Source organism: Papio anubis, chromosome 11 (assembly GCF_008728515.1).
Source record: "Papio anubis isolate 15944 chromosome 11, Panubis1.0, whole genome shotgun sequence".
NCBI classification, from domain to species: domain Eukaryota; kingdom Metazoa; phylum Chordata; class Mammalia; order Primates; family Cercopithecidae; genus Papio; species Papio anubis.
In genome coordinates this window covers 114,139,629-114,166,915 of record NC_044986.1, presented here as the reverse complement: position 1 = coordinate 114,166,915, position 27,287 = coordinate 114,139,629, and the positions used below count along the sequence as shown (strand labels likewise).

General features: G+C 43.7%; 1 protein-coding gene and 1 non-coding gene across 4 annotated transcripts in view; one reads left to right on the top strand and one right to left on the bottom strand.

The window, feature by feature from the left end:
• Positions 1–5,812: 5,812 nt before the first annotated feature.
• Positions 5,813–27,287, bottom strand: part of UPF2 (UPF2 regulator of nonsense mediated mRNA decay) — a 129,833-nt gene continuing 108,358 nt past the window's right edge. For all 3 annotated transcript variants that reach the window (XM_021943037.1, XM_021943036.2, XM_009213971.2), the window contains exons 20-22: positions 17,694–17,835; positions 15,630–15,750; positions 5,813–7,096 (exon numbers count right to left, since the gene is read on the bottom strand). In XM_021943037.1, the coding sequence (XP_021798729.1) occupies positions 7,087–7,096; positions 15,630–15,750; positions 17,694–17,835 (273 nt within the window). In that variant the 3' untranslated portion in view covers positions 5,813–7,086. The remainder of the gene's footprint in view (positions 7,097–15,629; positions 15,751–17,693; positions 17,836–27,287) is intronic.
• Positions 8,974–9,081, top strand: LOC116269575. The gene has a single exon (XR_004177197.1). It is a non-coding gene; the product is annotated as a U6 spliceosomal RNA (small nuclear RNA).

Genomic DNA, 27,287 nt, shown 5'->3' with positions numbered 1-27,287 from the left:
ATCATGCCATTGTGCTCCAGCCTGGTGACAGAACTCGACTCCATCTCCAAAAAAAAAAAAAAAAATTCCCATATTTTACAGAGGGCACCTTGGATTTTGTTGGACCCGACCACCATCCATGATTATCTCAGAAATTAACAGCTGCGGTGGTTTGACCCAGGCCAGTTCCTGTCCAGGCACGCTGCAGGGCTCAGAAGCTGCCATGATACTTTTTGGATGAAGGAATCACATAAACTGGGAATACCACATATTTCTCCTTGATATTCAAATAAGCCTTCCAACATTATTGGGAGGGAAGAGGCATACAGGAGAACAACTGAGAGAATAAAAGGTTTGTGCCTGGATTTAAGTGGTCAGTGGTGTCTGGGGAGGTGGGGACATTGTTTCTCTACTTGGCAAGGCCATATTCCCTGAAGGGCGGCATTCCCACAGTTCCCACTACTGTTCAGGTATGTTGCTATGTGCAATAAAGCATAGTCGTTGAAAGTCATGTGTGTGTCTGCCGGGTGCAGTGGTTCACGCCTGTAATCTTGGCACTTTGGGAGGCTGAGGCGGATGGATCACCTGAGGTTAGGGGTTCAAGACCAGCCTGACCAACAGGGAGAAACCCTGCCTCTACTAAAAATACAAAATTAGTTGGGCATGGTGGTGCATGCCTGTAATTCCCCAGCTACTCGGGAGGCTGAGGCAGGAGAATCACTTGAACCCAGGAGAGGTGGAGGTTGCAGTGAGCCGAGATCGCACTATTGTACTCCAGCCTGGACGACAGAGCAAGATTTCGTCTCAAAAAAGAAAAGCAAAGGGGCATGAGCATAGGAAACAGCACATCAAAGGTGTAATTACAGCTCATACACTAAAGGAATCCTACCACGTGCCAGCCTTGCTAAGCAGATACCGTGGCTTAAGTTCACTGAATTGTTCACATTTCTTGTGTGTTTCTCCTGCTGGAAGAATGTTCGTTCCTCCAGGGCAGTGACTGTCCCTCCACCTCTATCCCCAGGGTTTACAATAGTGCCTTAGCATATAGAATGAGATCAATAGGTATCTGTGAAATGAATCTCTGTCTTCCCTTGGTCTCCAAGTATTCATATAAAAGTTTAAATCTGGCTGGGCGCAGTGGCTCATGCCTGTAATCCCTGCACTTTGGGAGGCCGAGGCGGGCGGATCACCTGAGGTCGGGAGCTCAAGACTAGCCTGACCAACATAGAGAAACCCCGTCTCCCCACTAAAATTATAAAATTAGCTGGTGTGGTGGCGCATGCCCGTAATCCCAACTACTCGGAAGGCTGAGGCAGGAGAATCGCTTGAAGCTGGGAGGCGGAGGTTGCGGTGAGCCAAGATCATACCATTGTACTCCAACCTGGGTGACAGAACGAGACTCTGTCTCAAAAAAAAAAAAAAAAAAAAGGCTTAAATCCATAAATCCAACATAAAACGGACTATACCCCCTGAAAACAAAAAGTTTTCCACTATCCTACAGGAGGCCAACAGTAAACAACATTAGCATTTTCACACATACAAGCATACATAACAGAATCTGATGTGCTTTTCCCAGTAACTATAAAATTAGAACAGCTTCTAATGAAACTAACATTTAAGTGATAATCCAATAATTTTCAAGGTTACTCTTCCAGAAAGCACATCTACTGAGACAACGGAAGATTTCTGAATGCCCTTTGTACTTCCAAAGGTTTAAAAAAACTCACTTATATATATATATATTTTTTGGAGACAGAGTCTCGCTGTCACCCAGGCTGGAGTGCAGTGGCGCCATCTTGGCTCACTGCAGCCTCTGCCTCTTGGGTTCAAGTGATTCTCCTGCCTCAGCCTCCTGAGTAGCTGGGACTACAGGTGCGTGCCACCACGCCCAGCTAATTTTTTTTTTTTTTTTGTAGAGACGGGTTTTCACTGTGTTAGCCAGGATGGTCTTGATCTCCTGACCTTGTGATCCCCCTGCCTCTTACAGGCGTGAGCCACCATGTGTGGTCAAAACACTCATTTAAATTAAGAATGCATGCATGTGGGTTACCAAAAGGAAAAAAAAAAAAACCCAGAATGCCAAAAACATGCTTTTACTCATAACATACTAAGTCTTAAAAATTTAAATTGATTTCACCTCTTATTTTTATTCAAAACAAGTTTGCCGGCTGGGTGTGGTGGCTCACGCCTGTAATCCCAGCACTTTGGGACACCAAGGCGGGTGGATCACTTGAGGTCAGGAGCTCGAGACCAGCCTGGCCAACCTGGTGAAACCCCAGTTCTACCAAAAATACAAAAACTAGCCAGGTGTGGTGGTGGGCATGTGTAATCCCAGCTACTTGGGGAGGGCGAGGCAGAAGAATTGCTTGAACCTGGGAGGCGGAGGCTGCAGTGACCAGAGATCAGTCACTGCACTCCAGCCTGGAGACACAGTGAGACTCGGTCTTAAAACAAACAAACAAATAAACAAACAAACAAAAAGGAAATTGCCAATTGGATACCTTCCATTTGCAGCTAAGAAACACATTGAGTGCTAGGCACAGTGGCTCGTGCCTGTAATCCCAGCACTTTGGGAGGCCAAGGTGGGCGGAGCACATGAGCTTAGATCAGCCTGGCCAACATGGAGAAAGTCCATCTCTACTAAGAATACAAAAATTAGCCTGGCGTGGTGGTGCACACCTATAATCCTAGCTACCTGGGAGGCTGAGGCGGGAGAATCACTTGAGGTTGGGACCTCAAGTCCCAAGGTTGCAGTGAGAAGAGATCGTGCCACTGCACTGCAGCCTGGGCAACAGAGTGAGACTCTGTCTCAAAAAAAACAAAAACAAAAAAATCTACAAGACACATTGGGCTCCCAACAGCTGAAAGTTTACCTCTGAATATATAAAAACTTGAAAACAATTTTAGAAGGTTTCACCGTGTTAGTCAGGATGGTCTTGATCTCCTGACCTTGTGATCCGCCTGCCTCGGCCTCCCAAAGTGCTGGGATCACAAGCGTGAGCCACCACGCCCGGCCAGATGAAAACAATTTTAGGAGGGCACCTAAGACATTGCATCTCTGCCTTTTCCAAAGAATATCTTGAGTTTTTCACTCTGAGTATCATGAAGATACTACACGATATGGTTGGAGGTAGGAAGTCTGTGGTCTCACCTCTCTACTGTAGGCCTCACCACTCTGGGACTACAGCTGACTCTCGAGTAACACAGGTTTGAACTGCAGGGGTCCACTTACACATGGATTTTCTTCTACCTCTGCCACCCGTGAGACAGCAAGACCAACTCCTCCTCTTCACCTACTCAATGCGAAGACGACGAGGACGAAGACTTTTATGACGATCCACTTCCACTGAATAGTAAACATATTTTCTCTTCCTTATGGTTTTCTTATTTATTTATTTAATTTATTTATTTAGAGACAGGGTCTCACTCAGTTGCCCAGGCTGGAGTGCAGTGGCACAATCTCTGTTCGTTGCAGCCACAAGCTCCATGGCTCAAGTGATCGTCCCACCTCCGCCTCCAAAATGCTGGGATCGTTAGCATAAGCCACCGTGCCTGGCCCATGATTTTCTTAATAACGTTATCCCTAGCTTACTTTATTGTAAGAATAAAATACATAATACATACAACATACAAAATATGTTAACTGACTACTTACTATATTGCTAAGGCTTCCAGTCAACACCAGGCTGTATTGGTAAAGTCTGGGGAATCAAAAGATATATGCAGGCCGGGCGCGGTGGCTCATGCCTGTGAGCCCAGCACTTTTGAGAGGCCGAGGCAGGTGGATCACCTGAGGTCAGGAGTTTGAGACCAGCCTGGCCAACATGGTGAAACCCCATCTCTACTAAAAATACAAAAATGAGCCGGGGGAGGTGGCAGGCACCTGTTATCCCAGCTACTTGGGAGGCTGAGGCTGGAGAATTGCTTGAACCCGGGGAGGCAGGGTTGGTGGCCAGTGCACCACTGCACTCCAGCCTGGAAGACAAAGTGAGACTCCATCTCAAAAAGCTCTTAAGTGGGAGGCAGCGGTGGCTCAAGCCTGTAATCCTGTAGCAGGAGGCGAGGCAGGCGGATCCAGTCAGGAGAATCGAGACCATCCTGTGGCTAACAGGTGAAACCCGTCTCTACTAAAAATACAAAAACTAGCGAGGCTGAGGTGGCTGGCCTGTAGTCCCAGCTGCACCGGAGGCTGAGGCAGGAGAATAAGCGTAAACCGGGAGCGGGCTTGCAGTGAGCTGAGATCCGGCCACTGCACTCCCAGTCTAGGCGACAGGCCCGGACTCAGATACCAAAAAAAAAAGCTCTTCGTGAATTTTTGACTGCATGGGGGTCAGCACACCTGACCACCACAATGTTCAACGGTCAACTGTATTTCCTTCCTATAATGAAGTTATTAATATTTCTGCTCATTATAAAAACCCTGAAACCATCCATGACTGATTCTACTGTACTGAATGGCACTACCACACCTCTCAGCATGATTCCTTGACTATGAGGGCCTCTTCCAATCCAAATCTTCTATGTGCTGCTCTAGGGTTAAGATTGGACTGAGCTTCTCGGGTTTTTGCTCTTTTGTGTTTTTCTGCCTGGCTTCTGTTTGGGTTTAAGTTTTCTCATCATGATCCTTTGCTTGGCTCTCCTAGCCACTGTGCACTTTCTGCACCCTCCGTCGGGCTGCTTTGTTTTGCACAGCTCAGGTCTGCAGTAGCTGTCTGTAAACGCAGAGTGTCTAACGGCCTGTGAGGCTCCCACAGGGAAGTAAGGGGACTGACCTTGAGACAGATCCTGAGGCTGCCAGGATGCCTTTCCAGCTTATCAGTACCCCCAAAAGAATCAAAGGCTCAAAGGAAGAAGTCTGACAGTCAGATGTGTTAACACCTGCTTACCTCTGAAGATCACAAGGGGGAAAAAGGAAGGACAAAAGACTGACAGTTATGAGAAACATAAAAATTTGCAAAATTAAGGGGGCTTGTCCTTTTGAACTGAAGACGCAATGTTGTGAAGAATCTAATTTGGCCCACTTTCCGGTTCCCAAACATATTACACCTGCTAGCGACTATATTCTTTCTAGATGAAAGGTGAATAAAGGTAAATCATCACCACGCACCTGATTTTCATATTGTCTGCCTTGTGTATGATATGAAGTTTAAAGGGTGAATTTAGAATTATCCTGGCTCCCTGTAATAAATAATCTAACACCTAGAAATAATATAAAAATGACAAACTTGTAAACCCAACAAAAGGACAGTGAGTAACAGTACACAGGTCAATGATGAAGATGGTGGTAAGGGTTGGATGATAAGCTTCTTGTAAGTGAAATTTGGAAAGTTTTTTCTTTAATAAATCCTTGTTTTTTTCCAAATGATAATAACTCTCAGCTCAATTTTTGAAATTTTAGCAATGGTGATTACAGTAACTCCGTTTGGAGTGTGTAATCAGTCTTAAAATTAATACCTGGCAAGAGATGACCAAGAGTGTTTCTTGCTGTTCCTTTGTGAGTTACCTGCTTTGCAGAGGCTCTGCCCACACAAATCACAAACGCTGCCCCAGGCTGAACCATGCAGTACCATTTCCCATCTCCACCAGTATTCGGCCTATTCTAAAAATGTGCATTCATTGGTCTGCGTAGGCTACTTTTTTTTTCATTGGCCCCAAATACATTAACTCCGGCACCTAAGAAAAGTCATGCACAGATGGAATCCTTAAGGTGAACACAACACTAATCGTCTGAGAATGTATTTTTAAAGCACAAAGATGACGCTGGGAGATACCAATTTACCCGTTCAATAGGTTTCCAAAACCCAAACCAAATAAAACACCACCACACCAAATCTAAATTACAACACTTTATTGCAGCATCGGCAAAGGTCAGATTTCTGAAGCTGGTGAAGATTGGGCAGCATTTCCGTGTGAAATGTTACAACTTTACAAGTTTTGTTTCTTATTTAAATCTACATGCAGAAACTGAAACATGGTAAAAGAAAAAATGCAAAATAGCTAGAAAAAAAGATGTAATCAAGTTGTAGCATACAGATGTGCTCTTCAACTAAATGTACTATGCCTACTGGAAAGCAAACGAAAGACAACTATCCTAAGAAATTAACAGATTGTCAGAAACAGACTAAGAACCCTCATTTCTATTGAGTGGGGGAGAACAAAACGAAACAGAACAAAAACAAAAGCAAAATAAAAGCTCTACTTGTTTCCATACTTTGTTTAGAGACAGAGGCTGTAAACCCATGAAGGTCAACAAAATATTCTCATCCACTTCTTGTTGTCCTTCGTTCGTTTTCTGTGACATGCTGACTGGCATGTTTTGTTTTCAATGATACTTACAATGGGCTCAACTAGATCCCTGTTCTTGGGCTGGTATCACTTTTCTAAGCCATCTGAATTAATGCTCTCTGTATACTAAAATAGTCTTCACATTTTTCTTTTACCCTAATAGGCAATTTTATATCACTGACTCTGATGAATAAAACGGATTTTTCTCCCTCATCCCTTGTTCCTCTTGAAACAAATCCCTAAACACAAGCCTTCCTGGTGGATTATCTGGTATTTGGATATCTTTCATCATTTTGTTGTCCTGCATGTAAGTTTTACTAGAAGATTTTCCTGCTTGCTCTATACTTTTCTACTGTAGTCCTGGAGCCCCCAAATGTATCTTCTTCCAACATGGGATGTTCAATTCAGAGACACTGAAACCCAAATCAAGTTTAAAGCTCAAGTTCATTTCCCCCACACCATTACCATCACAACCCGTTTCTTCTCTGGCTCAATCATCTCCTTCACGCTCTCCCTGGTGTAACTGCTCAGTAGTCAAGTGAACCATCTCATTTCTTGACTGCCATTCTCAAGAGAAGATTAACCCTCGCGAGATTTCCATTACAAAAGGCCTTTTCCGCCTTGTCTGGAAGCGTCGGCTTGTTCCGGTGTTGGCAGAGGCTGGTGTTTCTGCCTCCTGGCCCCAGCCTGTCCCAGGTTTAGATTCGCAACTCTCTAGACCGACCTGCTGAGATGTGTCCACTGCTCTCATTCAATTGCTGGAGGACTCCACTATCCACAACATCAGATACAGGACCTAATGAAATGACATGTGCTGCTGGATCAACGTCTCCTAAAGGAACAAACAGGGTCACATCAGAGAGCTTACTGCCGCAGGGCAAACTCCAGCAGGACTGTGTCTGCAACACTACCCACCACCACCAAGTAACTTCCCCAAGTTACAGCTGGCCCTGGCATCTGCGGGTTCCACATCCATGGATCAAAAATATAGGGGGAAAAAAACCCAAACAATAAAAAATAACCGTACAACAATAAAAAAAAAATATTAAAAACAATAAAGTATATCAACTATCTCCATAGCATCTACACTTTATTAGGTATTACAAGTAATCTAGAGATGATTTAAAGTACACGGGAGGATGTGCATACCTTATACATAAATGCTACATCATTTTTTACCAGGGACTTGAGTGTCTGTGCATTTTGGTGTCTGAGGGAGTCCAAGAAGAAACTCCCTGTGGATACCGAGGACAACTGTAGTGCTTTTTTGAGAGCATTCATGCTCTCTACTGAACTACGACTTAACCAGAGCCATTGGAGCAATGACTGGAGGGGTGGCTCCTGTTCTCTTCTACAACTAATTCCTAAGATGCTAAGAATTCACGGTTTGTGTTATGGTTCAGTTGTGCATCCCCAAAATTCACATGTTGACACTGAACTGCAGGACCTCAGAATGTGACCGTATCTGGAAACAAGGTTGCTGTAGATGTAATTACTTAAGATAAGGCCATACTGGAGCGGGGTGGAGCCCTAATCCCCTATGACTGCATCTCTATAAAAAGGGGAAATTTGCACACAGACACACACAGGGGGAAAAGGCCACGTGTAGACGAAGGCAGAGACCAGGGTGCCGTATGACAAGGTATGGAAGCCAAAGACTGCCGGCACCCCCAGCAGCCAGAAGGCAGGCCTGGAGCAGCCTTCCTCCAGGTCTCAGAAGGAACCAGCCCGCTGACTCCCTGACCTCAGGTTTCCTGCTGGCAGCCTCCAGAGCTATGAGACAACAGACTTCTGTCGTTTAAGCCACTAGGGCTGTAATACTTTGTTACGGCAGCCCAAGCAGATGAACAGTTTGTTTTTCACAGAGCAAGCTATCTTAGCAAGAAACTTTCAAAGCGTTAAGAGGCAAATGTGGAAAAGTATATCCTCAGCTGGATAAGATCCGTAACTTTTCCAGAAATGAACTGATGGAAAAAACACAAGTATTCCCTGAGAGAATGAAAGAGAAGATTCAAGCATCTCTCCTGAAGTCAAGAAAAGGCAGCTATCTAACCTAGAATACTTTAAATAAATGCAGTAAATGACAGGAAAAAAATGTGCAAAATCCTTGCTAAGTAAGGTATAGTTATAGCATAAGGTGTCATTCGACTGGTTTACAGGCAAACAATCATCTGAGTGACTCAAAAATCTATCGGCTCAAAAAGTGTTTATTAATACAATATACACTTTGGATTAAATGCAATTCTACAAGGGACTCTATTTTATAACAAAACTATCACTAATTTAACCTTACATAAAGATATAAAAAAAAATTTTGATGAAAAAATGCAGACTCTACTTAAGATAGGTTTACAAGAGTTCAAGACCAGCCTGGGCAACACAGTGAGACCTTGACTCCACTAAAAATAAAAAAGAATTAGTCATTTGTGGTGGTGTGTGCCTGTAGTCCCAGATACTGAGAGGCTGAGGCAGCACTGCTTGAGCCCAGGAGGTCAAGGCTACAGTGAGCTGTGATCACGCCACTGTACTCCAGCCTGGGTGACAGAGCAAGAAGACCCTGTCTCAAAAACAAAATAAAACAGACAAAAAAATCATTTTAAAAAAGATGGGTTTAAAAGTCAGATAGTATACTCCCATGCCACTAAGTGTAGGCCACACACCAGCAGCTTTGACATCACTGGAGAGCTTGTTTAAAAGTAACCAGAGCTTGTGCTCACTTCAGCAGCACATATATTAAAAACTGTAGCACCACAGAGAAGATTAGCGGGGCCCTGCACAAGGACGACACACAGGCGGGGTGCAGTGGCTCAGGCCTGTAATCCCAGCACTTCGGGAGGCTGATGTAGGTAGATCACTTGAGGTCAGGAGTTTGAGACCAGCCTGGTCAAATGGTGAGACCTCCTCTCTGCTAAAAATACAAAAATTTGGCCAGGTGTGGTGGCTCACGCCTGTAATCCCAGCACTTTGGGAGGCTGAGGCAGGTGGATCATGAGCTCAGGAGTTCAAAACCAGCCTGGTCAAGACGGTGAGACCCCCGTCTCTACTTAAAATACAAAAATTAGCCGGGCGTGGTGGCAGGCGCCTGTAATCCCAGCTACTCAGGAGGCTGAGGCAGAGAATTGCTTGAACCTGGGAGGCGGAGGTTGCAGTGAGCCGAGATCATGCCACTGCACTCTGACAGAGCAAGACTCTGTCTCAAAAAAAAAAAAAAAAAAAAATTAGCTGGGCGTGGTGGCACACGCCTGTAATCTCAGCTACTTGGGAGGCTGAGGCACAAGAATTGCTTGAACTCAGGAGGCAGAGGCTGCAGTGAGCCGAGATCCCGGCACTGCAATCCAGCCTGGGCGACAGAACGAGACTCTGTCTCAAAAAACAAAACAAAAAGAATGACATGCAAATTTGTGAAGCATTCCATAATAATAATAAAAAGTAATAATAATAAAAAGAAACTAATCAGAATTTGCTTTTCAGTAAGAGTCTAGAGAGTTAATATGTACTTTAAAGTTTCAGAAGCACTGAAATAACCCATATGAATTCGTAGCATGTAAACCATATTAAGTATTAATACTTGCCAAAAATGTTACTGCTGCTGTTTCAACTCATTGTAAGCAAATGCCTCTTATTTGTTAAAGGGCTGAAACTTTAATTTATATCCTTATTTCAAGGATCTCCTGGTTAGAAAATATGCAAATACAAATTAAAATCTGGGAGTCTATCGAAAGCTACAGGAAAAAAAAAACTTTATGGTGGGTGCGGTGGCTGATGCCTGTAATCCCAGCATTTTGGGAGGTCCAGGTGCGCAGATCACCTGAGGTCAGAAGTTCAAGACCATCCTGGCCAACATGGTGAAACATCATCTCTATTAAAAATACAAAAATTCACCAAGAGTGGTGGACCACATGCCTGTAATCCCAGCCACTAGGTAGGTTAACAGGAGAATTACTTGAACCCAGGAGGTGGAGGCTGCACTGAGCTGAGATTGTACCATTGCACTCCAGCCTGGGTAACAGAGCAAGATGCTGTCTCAAAAAACAAACACAAAAACAAAAACACTTCAACTACTTTTGTTTTTGAGACAGGGTCTGGCTCTGTCACCCAAGCTGGAGTGCAGTGGTGTGATCTGGCAGTCTCTGCCTCCTGGGCTCAAGTGATCCTTCCACCCCGACCTCCCAAAGTGCTGAGATTACAGGCGTGAGCCACTGTGCCTGGACCTAAACTACTTTATAACCAGTTTCCAAATAAATTTCCCTTTATCTGCCATATAACACTACTAATATTAATAACTGATTTTTTTTTTTTTAAAATGGAGTTTCGCTCTTGTTGCCCAGGCTGGAAAGCAATGGTGTAATCTTGGCTCACTGCAACCTCGCTTCCCAGGTTCGAGTGATTCTCCTGCCTCAGACTCCCGACTAGCTGGGATTATAGGCAACTGCCATCACGACCAGCTAATTATTCTATTTTTAGTAGAAATGAGGTTTCACCATGTTTGTCAGGCTAGTCTTGAACTCCTGACCTCAGGTGATCCACCTGCCTGAGCCTCCCAAAGTGCTGGGATTACAGGTATGAGCCATCACACCCAGCCTTAAAATGTAACTTTTAGGCCGGGTGCGGTGGCTTATGCCTGTAATCCCAGCACTTTGGGAGGCCGAGGCGGGCAGATCACGAGGTCAGGAGATCGATACCATCCTGGCTAACACGGTGAAACCCAATCCCTACTGAAAATACAAAAAATTAGCCGGGCATGGCAGCAGGCACTGCGGTCCCAGCTACTCGGGAGGCTGAGGCAGGAGAATGGTGTGAACCCGGGAGGCGGAGCTTGCAGTGAGCCAAGATCGCGCCACTGCACTCCAGCCTGGGCGACAGAGCAAGACTCTGTCTCAAAAAAAAAAAAAAAAAAAAAAGAAAAGAAAAAAAGACGAGTAAATTTTAAAAACAGCAAAGAACATCTGGTCCTCTAAAGGGTAAAATCTCATGTTTCCATGTTTGCCTGTTCATCTACCGTGTTTACTGCCCCTGTACTTTAGGAGCACTGACTATAAAAATTCCATTCATCATACTTTACAGAGTGCCATTCTTAAGAGGGATGGACGAGTTTTCTTTCTTAAGGTGCTATCTGAAGAAGAGATTTTAAAACAAGTTCAGCGGCTAGCTCAAGAGCTGAGATTCTTAAAAAAAAAAAAAACAACGGGAAGAGCTAGGGAGCAGAACTGGAGTGAGAATGTTTATTAAATGACTAAACACAGACTGCGAAAAGTTCCTTTGTCCATTCACCAAATATTTATTGAGCATCTACTAGGTGCCAGGCACCAAGAGCTACGAAGGAGACAGAATGGAAACAACATGAGACTTACTCCCTGCCCTCATGGCCTGTAATCTCATGGGGAATAGAGATAAGCTAAGCGGCACTTAAGGAGGACGAGGTCTGCAGAAATACCATAAGTCGTGGCAGCAGATCCACAGTGACCTATGTCAGACTTGAGAACACCAAGGCAGGACCTGAAGAAACAGGAGTTCTCCAGGGGAACAGCTGGAGGCTGTTCCGCAAACAGGAGGCAGAAAGAACACAGAACTAAAGGTCGGCAAGGCTGGAGCAGGGGAAACAACAGCAGGAGATGAAGCCAGTAATGTATGTTCACCTGCATCATGGGGCCTTGGGGACCAAGTTGAGGAGTTTAGACTTTTATTCTACAAGCCACAAGGAGCCATTGGAGGATTTTAAGCAGAAGGGCACACACAGACACCAAATTTGTATTTTAGAAAGAACACTGGGTCTGTAGGGAGAGAACGAGTAGGAAAAGGTTGAAGGGTTGAGAAGAGACGGAGAGGCTGATAAGGAGGCTGAGGCAGCAACAGCAACCGAGGCAAGAGGCGATGGTGGCTTGACCCAGGGTCTTGGCTACGGGCAGAGAATAGAACAGGCAAGAGTGAGGGCAGAATTTGAGAGCAGAATGCAGAGGATTTGCTAATGAACTAGATCTGGGGATTGAGGGAGGAGGAGCTGTCAATAACACGACTTCCTCTTCTTTTGTGGACAAGGGGGCAGACAACACCTCCTCTCCCTGCACTGGAGACCCTGGGGGAGAGGGGCCTGGGGCAGGGGCACGGAGTCTTCCATCTCTGAGTCATAGGCGGGTGGAAAGTCAGAAATGAAAACGTGAGATCTGGGCTGGAGACCTGGACAGCAGCCAGGCCACTGGGAGGGATGACACCTCCTTAGAGAGTGCAGAAGAAGAAGAGGGTCCAGGCCCAGCCCAAGGAACACAGACATCTCTGGGCAGGGCAAGCGCAGAAAGGAGGCGGCGTCAGAAGCAGGAGCCGCAGTGGTCAGGGGAAGGGAAAACTCAGAAGCCAGCAGATTCACAGACGCCAAGGAAGGGTCTGTTGGGAGAACAAGGAGGGCCCACAACGCAAAGTGCTGCTGAGATGAGGCCAAGAGATGGCAGGTGGGGATGCCAGTGAAGGCAGAAGCTGCCTAGGGACTGGAAGGTGACAGGAGTCAATAATGAACCTTTCTTTTCTAGCATGGCCACTGGGGTGGGCAGTTCCTCCCACTGCCAGCTGTGAACTGGCAGCGGTAAGCCACCCAAGTGGGAGCAAGGAAGAAGGGGCAAGTGTAGCCAATTCTTCCAAGACGAACTGGAGGGAGGAAGGGAAAATAGAAAGTGAAGGAACTCTGCAAAGTGACTAACACTGGTAGCCAGGTAATAAAGGCTTACCTCTGTTCACAAGCATGTCGATGACAGCACACATATGCTTACGTATCTCCTGCCTGGTCCTTAACACACTCTCACCCAAGGTTTTTGAAACAGACAAATGAAGAGGGTGGAATTATCTTTCAAGTACTTGTACTTGGCTTCCCTACCAGACCATAACCTTGCAGGTAAAGACCCTGTCTTGTACTCCATCTACCACAGTGCAGTCCTGGATGAGGGTACACTGAGGGAGGGAGGCAAATCCTACTGGATGCCCTTCATGTCATCCAACTCCGTAGTGAGTCTACACAAATTACTAAGACACTACACTTGCAATACATGAATTGTGCTATTCAGAGATGTTAGGTTGCAATATGAACAGGTAAAAGATGATGGAAAACATCAAGATATTATGTTGGTGCAAAAATAATGGCAGTGTTTGCCATTACTTTTATTGGCAAAAACCGCATTACTTTTTACCAACCGAAATACAAATATTCTAATAGTTTTGGTCTCTGATGATGAGACAGGAGGGAATTTATGTTATCAAGAACACTGTGGCATATATTTAAAGCTACTCTAAGAAAATGCAAAAGCAGGAAATGAACATTTTTCATTGCCTGTTAACCTAGCTAATTTCTACATTTTAGCAGTAATAAAACAGGCTTAATTAAAGGACTTTAATAAAATTTGGATAATTAAAAATAACCTAATATCTTATTATGCCTAGTTAGACGGGTTTACACGTCATTTCCAACTTGGATTTAAAAAAAAAAAAAAGTATACTTAACAGATGCTAAAGAACAGATCTCCAAACTGTCTTGACAAGCCAATTTTCTACATTACAATTTGGTTACAGTTATCTGAGCAAATAGTTCAAAGAAAAATGCCACCAGAACACACGAATATGTTCAGTGATGTTCAGTGAGTAACAGACACAGGCTTTGATGACTACATTTTCCCCCATGCTACCCTCCTGAATCATGATCTAATTCTGCCATCCCCAGCACACTCTCCGTCTACACCTGCTCCCCTGCTCCCAACAACAAAGTGCCATCTTGGGCTGTTGTAGAGCCTCGGTGTTTACACTAATCCCCTAAGTGAGATCAGTAAGGGCAGCAGAAGCCACTGTCACTTTAACTTAACCACAAGACAATATTAACTGAGGTGGGTGGAGCACCTCAGGTCAGGAGTTCGAGACCAGCCTGGCCAACATGGTGAAACCTCATCCCTACTAAAAATTCAAAAATTATCTGGGCGTGGTGGCAGGCGCCTGTAATCCCAACTACTTGGTAGGCTGAGGCAGGAATCCCAAACTACTTGGTAGGCTGAGGCAGGAGAATCACTTGAACCTGGGAGGTGGAGGTTGCAGTGAGCCAGGATCTCACCACTGCACTCCAGCCTCACTGACAGAGTGAGACTCGGTCTCAAAAAAACAAAAACAAAAACAAAAACAAAAACAAAACAAAAAACAAAGAAAGAAAAGAACAAAGTTAGTTGATGATATGGGTCTTTAGATCATGTCCCATAGAAGCTTTAAATTACTCTTAAAAAACATAAAAGAGGTCTTATTACGGAACGTCTTCACTTTCAAATTCTTTATAGAGTTTTAAATTATCTCACATTAAACAATTTAAGTGGAACTGGTAAGAATTCCATCAGGAAATTTTATAATTTAAAAAAACAGGCTGGGCGTGGTGGCTGACGCCTATAACTCCAGCACTTTGGGAGGCCGAGGCAGGCGATCACCTGAGGTCAGGAGTTCGAGACTAGCCTGGCCAACATGGTGAAACCCTGTCTCTACTAAAAATACAAAAATTAGCCAGACGCAGTGGCGTGCCCTGTTGTCCCAGCTACTCAGGAGGTTGAGGCTGGAGAATCGCTTGAACCCAGGAGGCGGAGGTTGCAGTGAGCCCAGATCACACCACTGCACTCCAGCCTGGGCGACAGAGCAAGACTCTGTCTCAATAAATAAATAAATAAGAGCTTAGGAACAAACTACCTGCATGGTTAAAAGTCCAGAAAATAGATTTTTAGTTTTTGGAAACATCGATATTAATTAACCCTGGCCTGAGAAATTCTAACGCAAAGCCTATGATGTCTCTCTCTTGCTCATCTATAACAACTCCTTCCTATTAAAGCAAAAGAAGAAAAAAGAAGTCCACTCAGACAGGGCAAAAGCCAAGATCCAGCTGAAACCACTGTCTTTGTAAGAACAGCCACATGGGCAGATGGCTCGAGCTTAGGAGGTCAAGACCAGCCTGCACAACATGGCGAGAATCTGTCTGCACGAGAGACATAAAAATTAGCCAGTTGTGATGGTGCATGCCTATAGTCCCAGCTACTTGGGAGGCTGAGGTGGGAGGATCACTTGAGCCCAGGAGGGTGAGGCTGTAGTGAGTTGAAATTGTGTCACTGTACTTCAGCCTGGGCAACAGAGCAAGACCTTGTCTCAAAAAATAATTAAAAACAACAAAACAAAACAAAACAGAAAAACAGAACAGCCATAACTATAGTATAGATCAGGTTTTTCCCTCAAATATCTACACTTCAAAGACTTTTCTCTTTTGCTAATAATCAGGCCTTAGCCAAAATATAATCCAGAATTCTCTAATTTATTCTTAGGGACATCATGAAAAACAAACAGCTAAGGAAGAGTAATGACTGCTTTACCTCCCACCAGTCTTAAAGATTAGATCTGCATTAGGTGCTCCCTTCGGATGTTGGTAGCGAGGCCGCCTCTCACGATTGGTGTTTGCTGGAGCTGGGCGTTGTGCAAGAGACTGCAACATTTCTGTAATTAGGAGCAAAAAAGAAAATGCTGTTAACTCTTAGAAATGTACTCCTCCTCGGCTGGGCGCGGTGGCTCAAGCCTGTAATCCCAGCACTTTGGGAGGCCGAGGCGGGCGGATCACGAGGTCAGGAGATTGAGACCATCTTGGCTAACACGGTGAAACCCCGTCTCTACTAAAAATACAAAAAATTAGCCGGGTGTGGTGGCAGGTGCCTGTGGTCCCAGCTACTCGGAGGCTGAGGCAGGAGAATGGCGTGAACCCGGGAGGCAGAGCTTGCAGTGAGCCAAGATCGCGCCCCTGCACTCCAGCCTGGGTGAGACTCCGTCTCAAAAAAAAAAAAAGGAAATGTACTCCTCCTACAGAGTGAATGAAATGTTGGGGAGATTAAGTTTATTAGTCCTGTCAGGGAGCTAACTAAAGAAAAATAGCCATTATACAGACTAAAATGATGAAGAAGTTTTGAAAGAGCATTATCAGGAGATGAGACTCTTTTAATACCCAATGTTCCCTTTACTGTGAATTTGGCCACCACACAGCTATCTTATGAAGCAGTAAAAAAGCCTAAGAGGCAGTGCATTGCAATAGCTAAGAGCATTGTGTGTAGAGCGAGACTACTGGTTAATATCCCAGCTCTGTCACTTTCTAGCTGTGGGACTTTAGGTTCAATTTCCCTCAATGTAAAATGAAGATAACAACAACACTTATCTCAAAGAATTGTTATGAGGATTATACACTTTGAAAAAGTACCTAAAACGGTGTCTGGCCAAAGAGTAAGCACTCAGTGTTAGCTATTATCATTAAGAATGTTGGAGCCGGGTGTGGCGGCTCACGTCTGTAACCCTACCACTTTGGGATGCAGAGGTGCGAGGACTGCTCGAGCCCAGGAGTTCAAAATGAGCTTGGGCAACATAGCGAGATCCCCTCTCTACAAAAAGTTAAAAATTAGCCAGGTATGGTGGCACATGTCTGTAATCTTAGCTACGTGGGGGGCTGAGGCAGAGGCAGGAGGACCACTCGAGCCCAGGAGTTTGAGGCTGCAGTGATTGCGCCACTGCACTCCATCCAGCCTGGGTGACAAAGGAAGGCTCTTAAAACAAACAAAAGCACTGTTGGGTATCAACTGGGAGAGAACATTCTACAAGTGAGATTAAAAGATTAGAAACCACAAATACTGATTTACACACACTCTCCTGCACAAACAGCGGTTTGTTCAGCACAGTGCTGTATAAACAACTGTTACAGCTGTAAAATCTGCATACCACAGGAACACCAAAATGCTATCTTATGAAGTCTCCATGGACTCGATATGTAAGGTTCCAATTAACCAAAAATTGTTGGGTGTGTATGCATAAAACGAGAATCCTAATTTGAGTATTTCCTCAAATCTGAAGGAATACAGGTTCCTCAAGACCAGGACACCCAATAGACAAAAGGAGATAAATACAGTCGTGTGCTGTGTGACCATGTTCCAGTCAATGACAGACACCTATACAATGGTGGTCCCAACAGTTCATAATGGCTACACCATACAGCCTCGGTGTGTAGTAGGCTACACCATCTAGGTCTGTCAAGTATACTCTATGATGTTAGCACAATGATGAAATTGCCTAATGCCACATTTTTTAGCATGTATCCCTGTCATTAAGCAACACATACTATTTGTTAAATGAATCTGCACACAACTGGGTGGCAATGTGAAGCAATTAAAAATTGATTATCATCTTGCTTGCAAACATAGCTAGCAGTTTATAATCTAATTTAATTAGAGCAAAATATGGTAAAAATTACACTATTGTTATTTTACAAATAAGTGAAAAAAATTAACACAGTGGGATACAAAATGAATTTCTCAGCATAAATATGGACAAAAATGACACGAAAAGGTGAGACAAAATAACAATTTTGATATTCAAAAGGCAACAAGAATTTTTATATTTTATACCTTGATAATCCTCTTGTTCTTGCCGTTCATTGATATCTAGTGTGAGCTTTTTCATTCTCATCCTCTCTTCTTGTTCTGCCTGTTGCTGGTTCCAATGATTTGCAGCAAGTTGAGAGGACATGGGTACATTAAGGATCTTAAACTGGGAGAAAATAACAAAGGAGTCACAAATAGTTTGAGAACATTGAGAGAAAGAAAAAACAGACTTCAAATAAAATGGCAAGTAGAGGCTGGGCGTGGGGGCTCACGCCTGTAATCCCACCACATTGGGAGGCCTGGACGGGTGGATCATGAGGTCAAGAGAATGAGACCATCCTGGCCAACATGGTGAAACCCTGTCTCTAACAAAAATACAAAAATTAGCCTGGCATGGTGGCACGTGCTTACAGTCCCAGTTACCCGGGAGGTTGAGGCGGGAGAACTGCTTGGAGGTGAGCTACCACTGCACTCCAGCCTAGTGACAGAGTGAGACTCTGTCTCAAAAAAAAAAAAAAAAAAAGAAAAAAAGAAAAAACAGATACCAGTATTACTCTAATACAGTCAAAACCTATTAGGGCTGGATAAGAGAAAAGCCAAGTCCAACCTCCATAAAACAACAGATGGTCTGCTTTCTGCATCCTATGGAGAAGCACGCATCTAGCAACCGGGGACAACCTTTCAACCATTAACCTCGGAGTGTCTGGGTCACTGTCGGAAAGGTGTTTACACAGAACAGATCTAGTCCATCTTCAGCAATACTCGCCGTTCATACGTCTGAAGACACCTGTGATGAGGGGAGAGTGAAGCCACTAACCTAGTGAGATGAGTTCTCTGTTATGGAGGAAACTGAGTCCTTATCTAGAAATGTGTTTGTTTTCAGCAGGATGTTCCTGGTTTAAGATTGCTCTTATTAAACAAACCAAGACAGGATCTATCAACTTACGGGCCATGGCTCCCCGGAAAATGTTAAGTAAGCTATGTCAGCATCTAAGCATAAGATGGAGATGTTTCATAACCTAAATTCCTCCTCTCCTGTCTGATTACCTGCATACCTCACGACTCCAAACCAAAGGCACACATGATGTGGAATGGAAGGATTTGGGGAGCTGTGCCCATGTCCCAGGCTTCTCTCAGCTTAACCTGTGTCTTCAGAATACTGGCAGCCTTGAAATTATCATTAAAGCTGAACACTGCACAAGAGCTCTGATTCACTGGAGTCTGATTTGACAGTCTGATTCTATTATCTCCAACGTCTTCTCTTGGTATTCTCTCTTAGGATGCACTCTAGTCAGTCAATGTTTTTCTTAAAATGTAACACCTAGAGACAAGCCTGGCCAGTATGGCAAAACCCCATCTCTACTAAAAATACAAAAATTAGCCGGGCATGGTGGCAAGCGCTTATAATCCCAGCTACTCAGGAGGCTGAGGCAGGAGAATCGCTTGAACCCAGGAGGCGGAGGTTGCAGTGAGCCGGGATTGCGCCACTGCAATGCAGCCTGGGAGATAGAGCGAAAACTCCGACTCAAAAAAAAAAAAGGAACACCCAGAATGCCAAACACACTAGGACAGATACACTAAGGTGCAACTAAGTGCAGGTGAGAGACTATCTACAAGCCCAACTACACTTCATATTTAAGACAGCAGATAAATATCTCACATATAAAAATGAAAAAAATATTGAGGTAGTCCACTTAACTACCAGCCCGGTAAACCCTACCCATGCCCCCAGTGACCTCAGCTTGAGAATCTGCTCTTGGTGATCTAGTATTGACTCCTTACAATTATCATCTCCTTTTTAAAAAGTTCAAAACATTTTTTATTTTTTTTTGAGACAGGGTCTTGCTTTGTCATCTGGGCTGGAGTGCCGTGGTGCAATCATGGCTCACTGCAGCCACCACCTCCTGTGCTCAAGCAATCCTCCACCTTGGCCTCTCAAGTAGCTGGGACTACAGGTGTGCACCACCATGCCTGGCTAATTTTCATTTTTTGGAGGACCTGGGTCTCACTATGTTGCCCTGGCTTCAAAACTTTTTTTTTTAAAGCAACTTTATTGGGGTATACCTGACATACAATCAGTTGCACATATTTAAAACGTAATTTGATGAGTTCTGCTGTACGTGCTCACTTCAGAAAACCTCCCCACAATCAAGACAATGAGCACATCCGTCACCTTCAAACTTCGTAAGCAAGGAAACCATCCCCAGGCAACCACCAATCTGCTCTCTGTCACTACTGATTAGTCTGCATTTTATTTTAAGAAATGAGGTCTTGCAGACTAGAGTGCAGTAGTATGACCATAGCTCATTGCAGCATCAGAACTCCTGGGCTCAAGTGATCCTCCCACCTCAGCCTCCCAAGTAGCTATGATTACAGGCACACACCACCATGCCTGGCTTTTTTTTTTTTTTTTGAGACAAGAGTCTTGCTGTGTTGCCCAGGCTGGAGTGCAGTGGCACAATTTCGGCTCATTGCAACCTCTGCCTCCCAGGCTCAAGTGATTCTCCTGCATTAGCCTCCCGAGTAGCTGGGATTACAGGTGCCCACCACCTGTTTTGTAGGCAGGCACAAAAGTTTTGTATTTTTAGTAGAGACAGGGTTTCACTACGTTGGTTAGGCTGGTCTGGAACTCCTGACCTTGTGATCCACGCGCCTCAGCCTCCCAAAGTGCTGGGATTACAGACACCAGCCACTGTGCCCGGCATGCCTGGCTAATTCATTTTTAAAAATTTTTAGTAGAGGCAGAGTGGGAGGCTAGGGGGTGGGGAGAGTGAGTCTCGTTTTGTTGCCCAGGCTGGTTTCAATCCTCCCGCCTCGGCCTTCCAAAGTGCTGGGATTATAGGTGTGAGCCACCGTGCCCGGCCTGCATTTTCTTTTTCTTTTCATTTTAAAGAGACATATCTCACTATGTTGTCTAGGCTGGCCTCGAAGTTCTAGTCTCAAGTGATCCTCCTGCCTTAGCCTCTTGAGTAGCTGGGACTATAGGTGAGTGCCACCATGCCTGGCTAGTCTGTATTTTCTAAACGTTTATATCTATCAGATTATACAACATGCAGTCTTTTTTTTTTTTTTTTTTTCCCCGAGATGGAGTTTCACTCTTGTCGCCCAGGTTGGAGTGCAATGGCGCAATCTTGGCCTACTGCAACCTCTGCCTCCCAGGATCAAGCGATTCTCCTGCCTCGGTCTCTTGAGTAGCTGGGATTACAGGCATGCACCACCACCACACCTGGCTAATTTTGTATTTTTAGTAGAGATGGGGTTTCTCCATGTTGGTCAGGCTGGTCTCGAACTCCCGACCTCAGGTGATCTGGCTGCCTCGGCCTCCCAAAATGTTGGGATTACTGGTGTGAGCCACAGCGCCCAGTCACAACATGCACTCTTTCATTGTCCAGCTTATTTTGCTTGCCATAAAGATTTCGAGAGACATATATGTTGTATGCATCAATACGTTGCTCCTTTTTATTGCAGAATTGTATTTCCTTGTATGAATATGCCACATATTCATTCACCTGTTAGGAACATTTTGGCTGTTTCTACTTTTGGGTTATTACACATGCAATTCTGCATTCATGTACAAATCTCTGGGTGGATGTTTGTCTTCATCTCTTAACTGAAAAATGCTAGGAATGAAATAGCTAGAAATATCTGGTGTGTTTTACTTTTTAAGAAACTGCCAAAGTGGTTATACGTTATACCCTTTTTTTTTAAGACGGAGGTTTTTTTCATTCTTGTTGCTCAGGCTGGAGTGCAACGTGGCACGATCTTGGCTCAATGCAACCTCTGCCTCCTGGATTCAAGCGATTCTCCTGTCTCAGCCTCCCAAGTAGCCGGGATTACAGGTGCGTGCCACCAGGCCCAGCTAATTTTTGTATTTTTAGTAGAGATGGGGTTTCACCATGTTGGCCAGGTTAGTCTTGAACTCCTGACCTCAGGTGATCCACCTGCCTCAGCCTCCCAAAGTGTTGGGATTACGGGCGTGAGCCACCGCGCTCAGCCCCATTTCATATCATGATAGAAGTGTATGAGAGTTCCAGTTCTTTCATATCCCAGGCAAAAAATTGATATGGTCAGTTTTTAATTTTAGCCATTCTAATGAGCATACACTGCTATTTTGTTTGGTTTTAATTTTCATTTTCCTAACAACTAAAACCATCTGTTTTAAAACTCAATCTAGAATTATGCTAAAAGTTGACATCAAGCTTATCGGACTATCTAGTTTTCCGCATGTATATTTTGCTTGCTTTTGAAAAAGGAAATATTGGCCCACTGTGAATCTTTCATTCCATTCGGTAAGATTTTTCTAAGTTAATGACAACTGCTTCATAATTATGTGTGATTTCAGTCCTAAAGGATACAATTTGTTTATGCCTAACTGGGACTCACTTAAAGTAGATAATCTCTCTCTTTTATTTATTACAACTTTTTTCTTTTTTGGGGGGAGGGGGAGGGGCAGAGTCTCGCTGTGTTACCCAGGCTGGAGTGCAGTGGTGCCATCTGGGCTCACTGCAGCCTCGACCTCCTGGGTTCAAGCAATCCTCCTGAATAGTTGGGATTACAGGTGCACGCCACCACACCCAACTAATTTTTGTATTTTTAGTAGAGACTGGGTTTCCCCATGTTGCCCAGGCTGATCTCAAACTCCTGAGCTCAAATGATCCAGCTGCCTTGGCTTCCCAAAGTGTTTTACAGGCACAAGTCAACTGTGCCTGGTCAGATAATCTTTTTTTTTTTTTTTGTGGGTTTGTGGGGTGTACATATTTATGGGGTACATGAGATATTCTGATACAGACAGACAATGTGTAATAAGATAATCCCTTTTGATATTATTTAATTTTATCCTTTTGGATAATAATCTTTCCTTTTGATATTATAAAAGGGACTGAGAACAGGTTTGTTTTGTCTGTTTCCCATATCTCTTTGCAAGCACTGGGACTACCCTTCTTTGTTCTTATGCTCTAAAGACAGCCTTTTAAAAAAGTACCTCCTGGGGCCCAGCACTTTGGGAGGCCGAGGTGGGTGGATGACCTGAGGTCAGGAGTTCGAGACCAGCCTGGCCAACATGGTGAAACCCCCGCCTCTACTAAAAATACAAAAATTAGCCAGGTGTGGTGGTGCATGCCTGTAATCCCAGCTACTTGGGAGGCTAAAGCAGGAGAATCACTTGAGCCTGGGAGGCGGAGATTGCAGTGAGCCCAGATTGCACCACTGCACTCCAGCCTGGGCAACTGAGTGATACTCTTGTCTCAAAAAAAAAAAAAAAAAAAAATATATATATATATATATATATAAACATCAATTAGGCTTTGAGAGTGACAGCTAAATTTTAAATCATTTTCTGTTCCAAGTACAAAATAAGATGCCTTGGATGAAGAGACATGGCAGACTGAATTTCTTAATGTAAATTATAGACTCTGGCATTACAATCCTCTTAATCAGTTGGCTGGCTTTCCTTTCAGTGGCTATACTAACTGGTCCTAAACAGTTATGAATTATGCAAATAGAGGGATTGGTATATTACTGTTTTACAAAATAGTCAAGCAAGGCAGCCCAGTAAAAAATGTAGATAGGTGGGGCACAGTGGCTCATGCCTATAATCCTGACACTTTGGGAGGCCGAGGTGGGTGGATGACCTGAGGTCAGGAGTTCGAGACCAGCCTGGCCAACATGGTGAAACTCCATCTCTACTAAAACTATAGTCCCAGCCACCCGGGAGGTTGAGGCAGGAGAATTGCTTGAACCCGGGAGGCGGAGGTTGCAGTGAGCCAAGGTTGTGCCACCGCACTCCAGCCTCGGCAAAAGAGCAAGACTCCGACTCAATTAAAAAAAAAGTAGACAGATAATTTCTTAATCATCATGAAACTGGATGTTGCAACTCTAAGATATTTTTATCTAAACACTCAGAAATAAAACAGTTGGCCACTTCTCCCCCTTTTAGGTTCCTGACGATAAAATTTGAAATTTCCTTCATAATCCACTAATAATAAGCCTAATGATGATGGCACTAATCACAATAATAAAATAGTACAAAACATTGTAAAGAAAAGTTCATAATGTGATCAAAGAAGGTTAAAAGATCTTCTAACGGGAAACAATTATAAATAAAAGATGAACAAAAACACATTTTATGAACTCAGACAAATTTTACAAAAGGCAAAGTTCTCAAGTATTATGTACTTAAAAAGAACATAAAAGAGACAGTAATAAATACAGGGAAACAAAGAGACAAATTTACTGATGGCCACCTTTGCCTACTGCCTTTACTGCAGAGCTGCTAAGATACTGTTAACAGAGACACACTACTTTATAGCAAGTTAGATGACAAAAATATTGAAGTCACTCAAACTAAATTTCCTGAACATAATAGCAATGAAGGTGATTTAGCTTATATTTTGCTGCTACTCCATGACTGTAGCTAAAATTAAAAAACATAATCCCAAGTTACTATTACATATAACTATCCATTATTCTAGTAAAAATATAATGACAAATCATAACTCCTTATGTAAACATTAATTGCAAAAAAGGCTTGTCTGCCAGTATTAAACTATACTATGTTACACATTTGTTTGAAATAATAAAAAAGTTGTTTTTTTTTTTTTTTTTTTTGAGACGGAGTCTTGCTCTGTCGCCCAGGCTGGAGTGCAGTGGCGCGATCTCAGCTCACTGCAACCTCTGCCTCCTGGGTTCACGCCATTCTCCTGCCTCAGCCTCCCAAGTAGCTAGGACTATAGGCGCCCGCCACCTCGCCCGGCTAGTTTTTTTGTGTGTGTTTTTAGTAGAGACGGGGTTTCCCTGTGTTAGCCAGGATGGTCTCAATCTCCTGACCTCGTGATCCACCTGCCTCGGCCTCCTGAAGTGCTGGGATTACAGGCTTGAGCCACCGCGCCTGGTCAAAAAAGCTTTTTAAAGCATTTTATAACATTTATATTACATTAAAACTTGTTTTAATTTAAATTCATTATTCTAATTCATAAATATTTAAATCTAGAAAGAAAGAAATGGCTAAAAGCATTATCTTTTTCTTCTCTGCAACTACTCACTTCATTGGTGCAATTTTTTTTCCCCCTAATGACCACAACAGAAAGTTATTTCTGAGTACAAATTTGATGCACAAAGAGGTCTTTCACTTTAAAACCAAAGATTCCTATAAGGCAACACATTTCACATTTGTAGAAAAACCGTTGCACCAGAAGGGCCAACACCCAAAAGCCAAATAAAGGAATAAAAATCAGAACAAAATATACTTTCTTTTTCAGACCACAACATACCAACGATGTTTCTTCAAATAATGTTCCAAAAACTGAACATTTTCCAAAATTCCAAATAAAGTTTAGAAGCATTGAAAATTTACTTAATAACCAGGTACTCTGAGTTCTCATTTCATGTCTGCTAATATTTTTAAAATTTAATAACAATATATCCTTAAAAATTAAAAATTAAATGTTACATTTTAAGAAACAAGAACTTCAAATTCATTTACATAAAATTACATAAGCCACCCGGTTTATAATCTACCTACTTTCAACCAAAAATATTCCTTCTAAAAAATACATAATCTTATTTTGATTTATACAATTTAGAATTTCAGACTGCTGGGGTATACTTATTTTCCAAAGCCCACAAGCTTTTTTTAAGTAGGCTTTGATTATTTTCAATGCCTACATGTTCTATAAGGGCCAGATGGGGTGTAGAGTTGACAAAGGTGATAATGAATATTCATGTACTTCATGAAAGGGAGGAAGAAAAAAACTGATTATTTACTGTTGTGCAATCTGACCTTCAAAAAGAGATATTCCTAAACTCTCTTTTAGTTAACAAAAATCATGGCCCTAGTGTGCCAATGGAATAGCATTATCTAGCAGCTGTGCAGGAATAGAGACCAAGGTATATCTAGCTGAAGCTGCCATGTACTCCCCTCCACAATTCAACAGACAAGATATGTGCATGTGTGCATGCCTTCCAACTTTACAGCCTAATTACCTTTAGAAACTGTATGCCAAGAAAAGCTGGTGATGGGGGAATGGAGGAGGAAGCTAAGAGTTTTTAAAGAGAAAGAGAATGAAGGAGATCTAAAACATGGTAACTGAAATAGAAAAGTCTAGTTCAGAGAACTAAATAGTCCCTAGAAAAGCAAAAATGCTGGGATTTGTGAATCCTGGTTTAACAGTGGTGAATTAGCATTTCCCGGTGCTCTGAGGACAGCAGTCTTAGCAAACATCTCAGGGCAACACCACATTTAGGGCCTGATTTTTGAAAAAGCTCTCATTTTCCCCACAGATAGAGAATGGAGAGTAAAGGAATGGGGATGTGCCAGAGTCCAACCCTGGTCAAAGGAGAGGAGGGGTGTGGCTCTCCTGAAAGCACCAGGAGGCCTGGCTGGAGCCTGGGCTGGAGGCAAGGCCTGATGATGGCAGTGTCTGAGGAAGATTCAGCAATGCTGTGATCCTGTCAAAGTTAACTCTCAATACATGAGTCATGCCGTGAAGTCTTTGCCAGCCCCACACTCCACGATTCTTCTTCTTATTTTTTTCTTTGAGACGGAGTCTCGTTCTGTCGCCCAGGCTGGAGTGCAATGGTGCGATCTTGGCTCACTACAACTTCCACCTCCTGGATTCAAGTGATTCTCCTGCCTCAGCCTCCTGAGCAGCTGGGATTACAGGTGCCCGCAACCACGTCTGGCTAATTTTTGTATTTTTAGTAGAGACAGGGTTTCACTATGCTGGTCTTGAACTCCTGACCTTGTGATTCGCCCACCTTGGCATCCCAAAGTGCTGGGATTACAAGTGTGAGCCACCGCACCCGGCCACACTCCACAATTCTAATTGGTATATAGGTGGTATCGCTGCAGCAAAAAGTAGTATACTGCTCAAGTATATCACTTGTATGCTGCACAAGTATACTGCACAATTTTGATCTCGGTGTACATGAGAAGTTGCCCAACAAATGCAGGGATATTTAGGCATCCTATATTTGAGGTTGTGCTAGTGGGGAGGACATCTCAGATGCAACTTATTGCAGAGTCTTCCCTGATCATCCTACCTAAGAGGCAGCCTCCCTCTCCTGGCACCTCATCACCCTGTCTCTTTCTATCCTCTTACCCTGCTTTATCCTCCTTGGTAGCTGTGGGGAAAAGAAAGATCAGACTGTTACTGTGTCTATATAGAAAGAAGTAGACATAAGAGACTCCATCTTGTTCTGTATTTGAGATGCTGTTAATCTGTGACCCCACTCCCAACCTTGTTCTTGCAAGAGACATGTGCTGTGGTGACTCAAGGTTTAAAGGATTTTGGGCTGTGCAGGGTGTGCTTTGTTCAAGAAGTGCCTGAAGGCAGTTTACTGGTTAAAAGTCATCACCATTCTCTTAATCTCAAGTACCCAGGGACACTGCCAAAGGTCCCAGGGACCTCTGCCTAGGTAAGCTAGGTATTGTCCAAGGTTTCTCCCCATGTGATAGTCTGAAATATGGCCTTGTGGGAAGAGAAAGACCTGATCATCCCCCAGCCTGACACCCGTGAAGGGTCTGTGCTGAGGAGGACTAGTACAAGAGGAAAGAAGGCCTCTTCGCAGTTCAGATCGAGAAAAGCATCTGTCTCCTGCTCGTCCCTGGGCAATGGAACA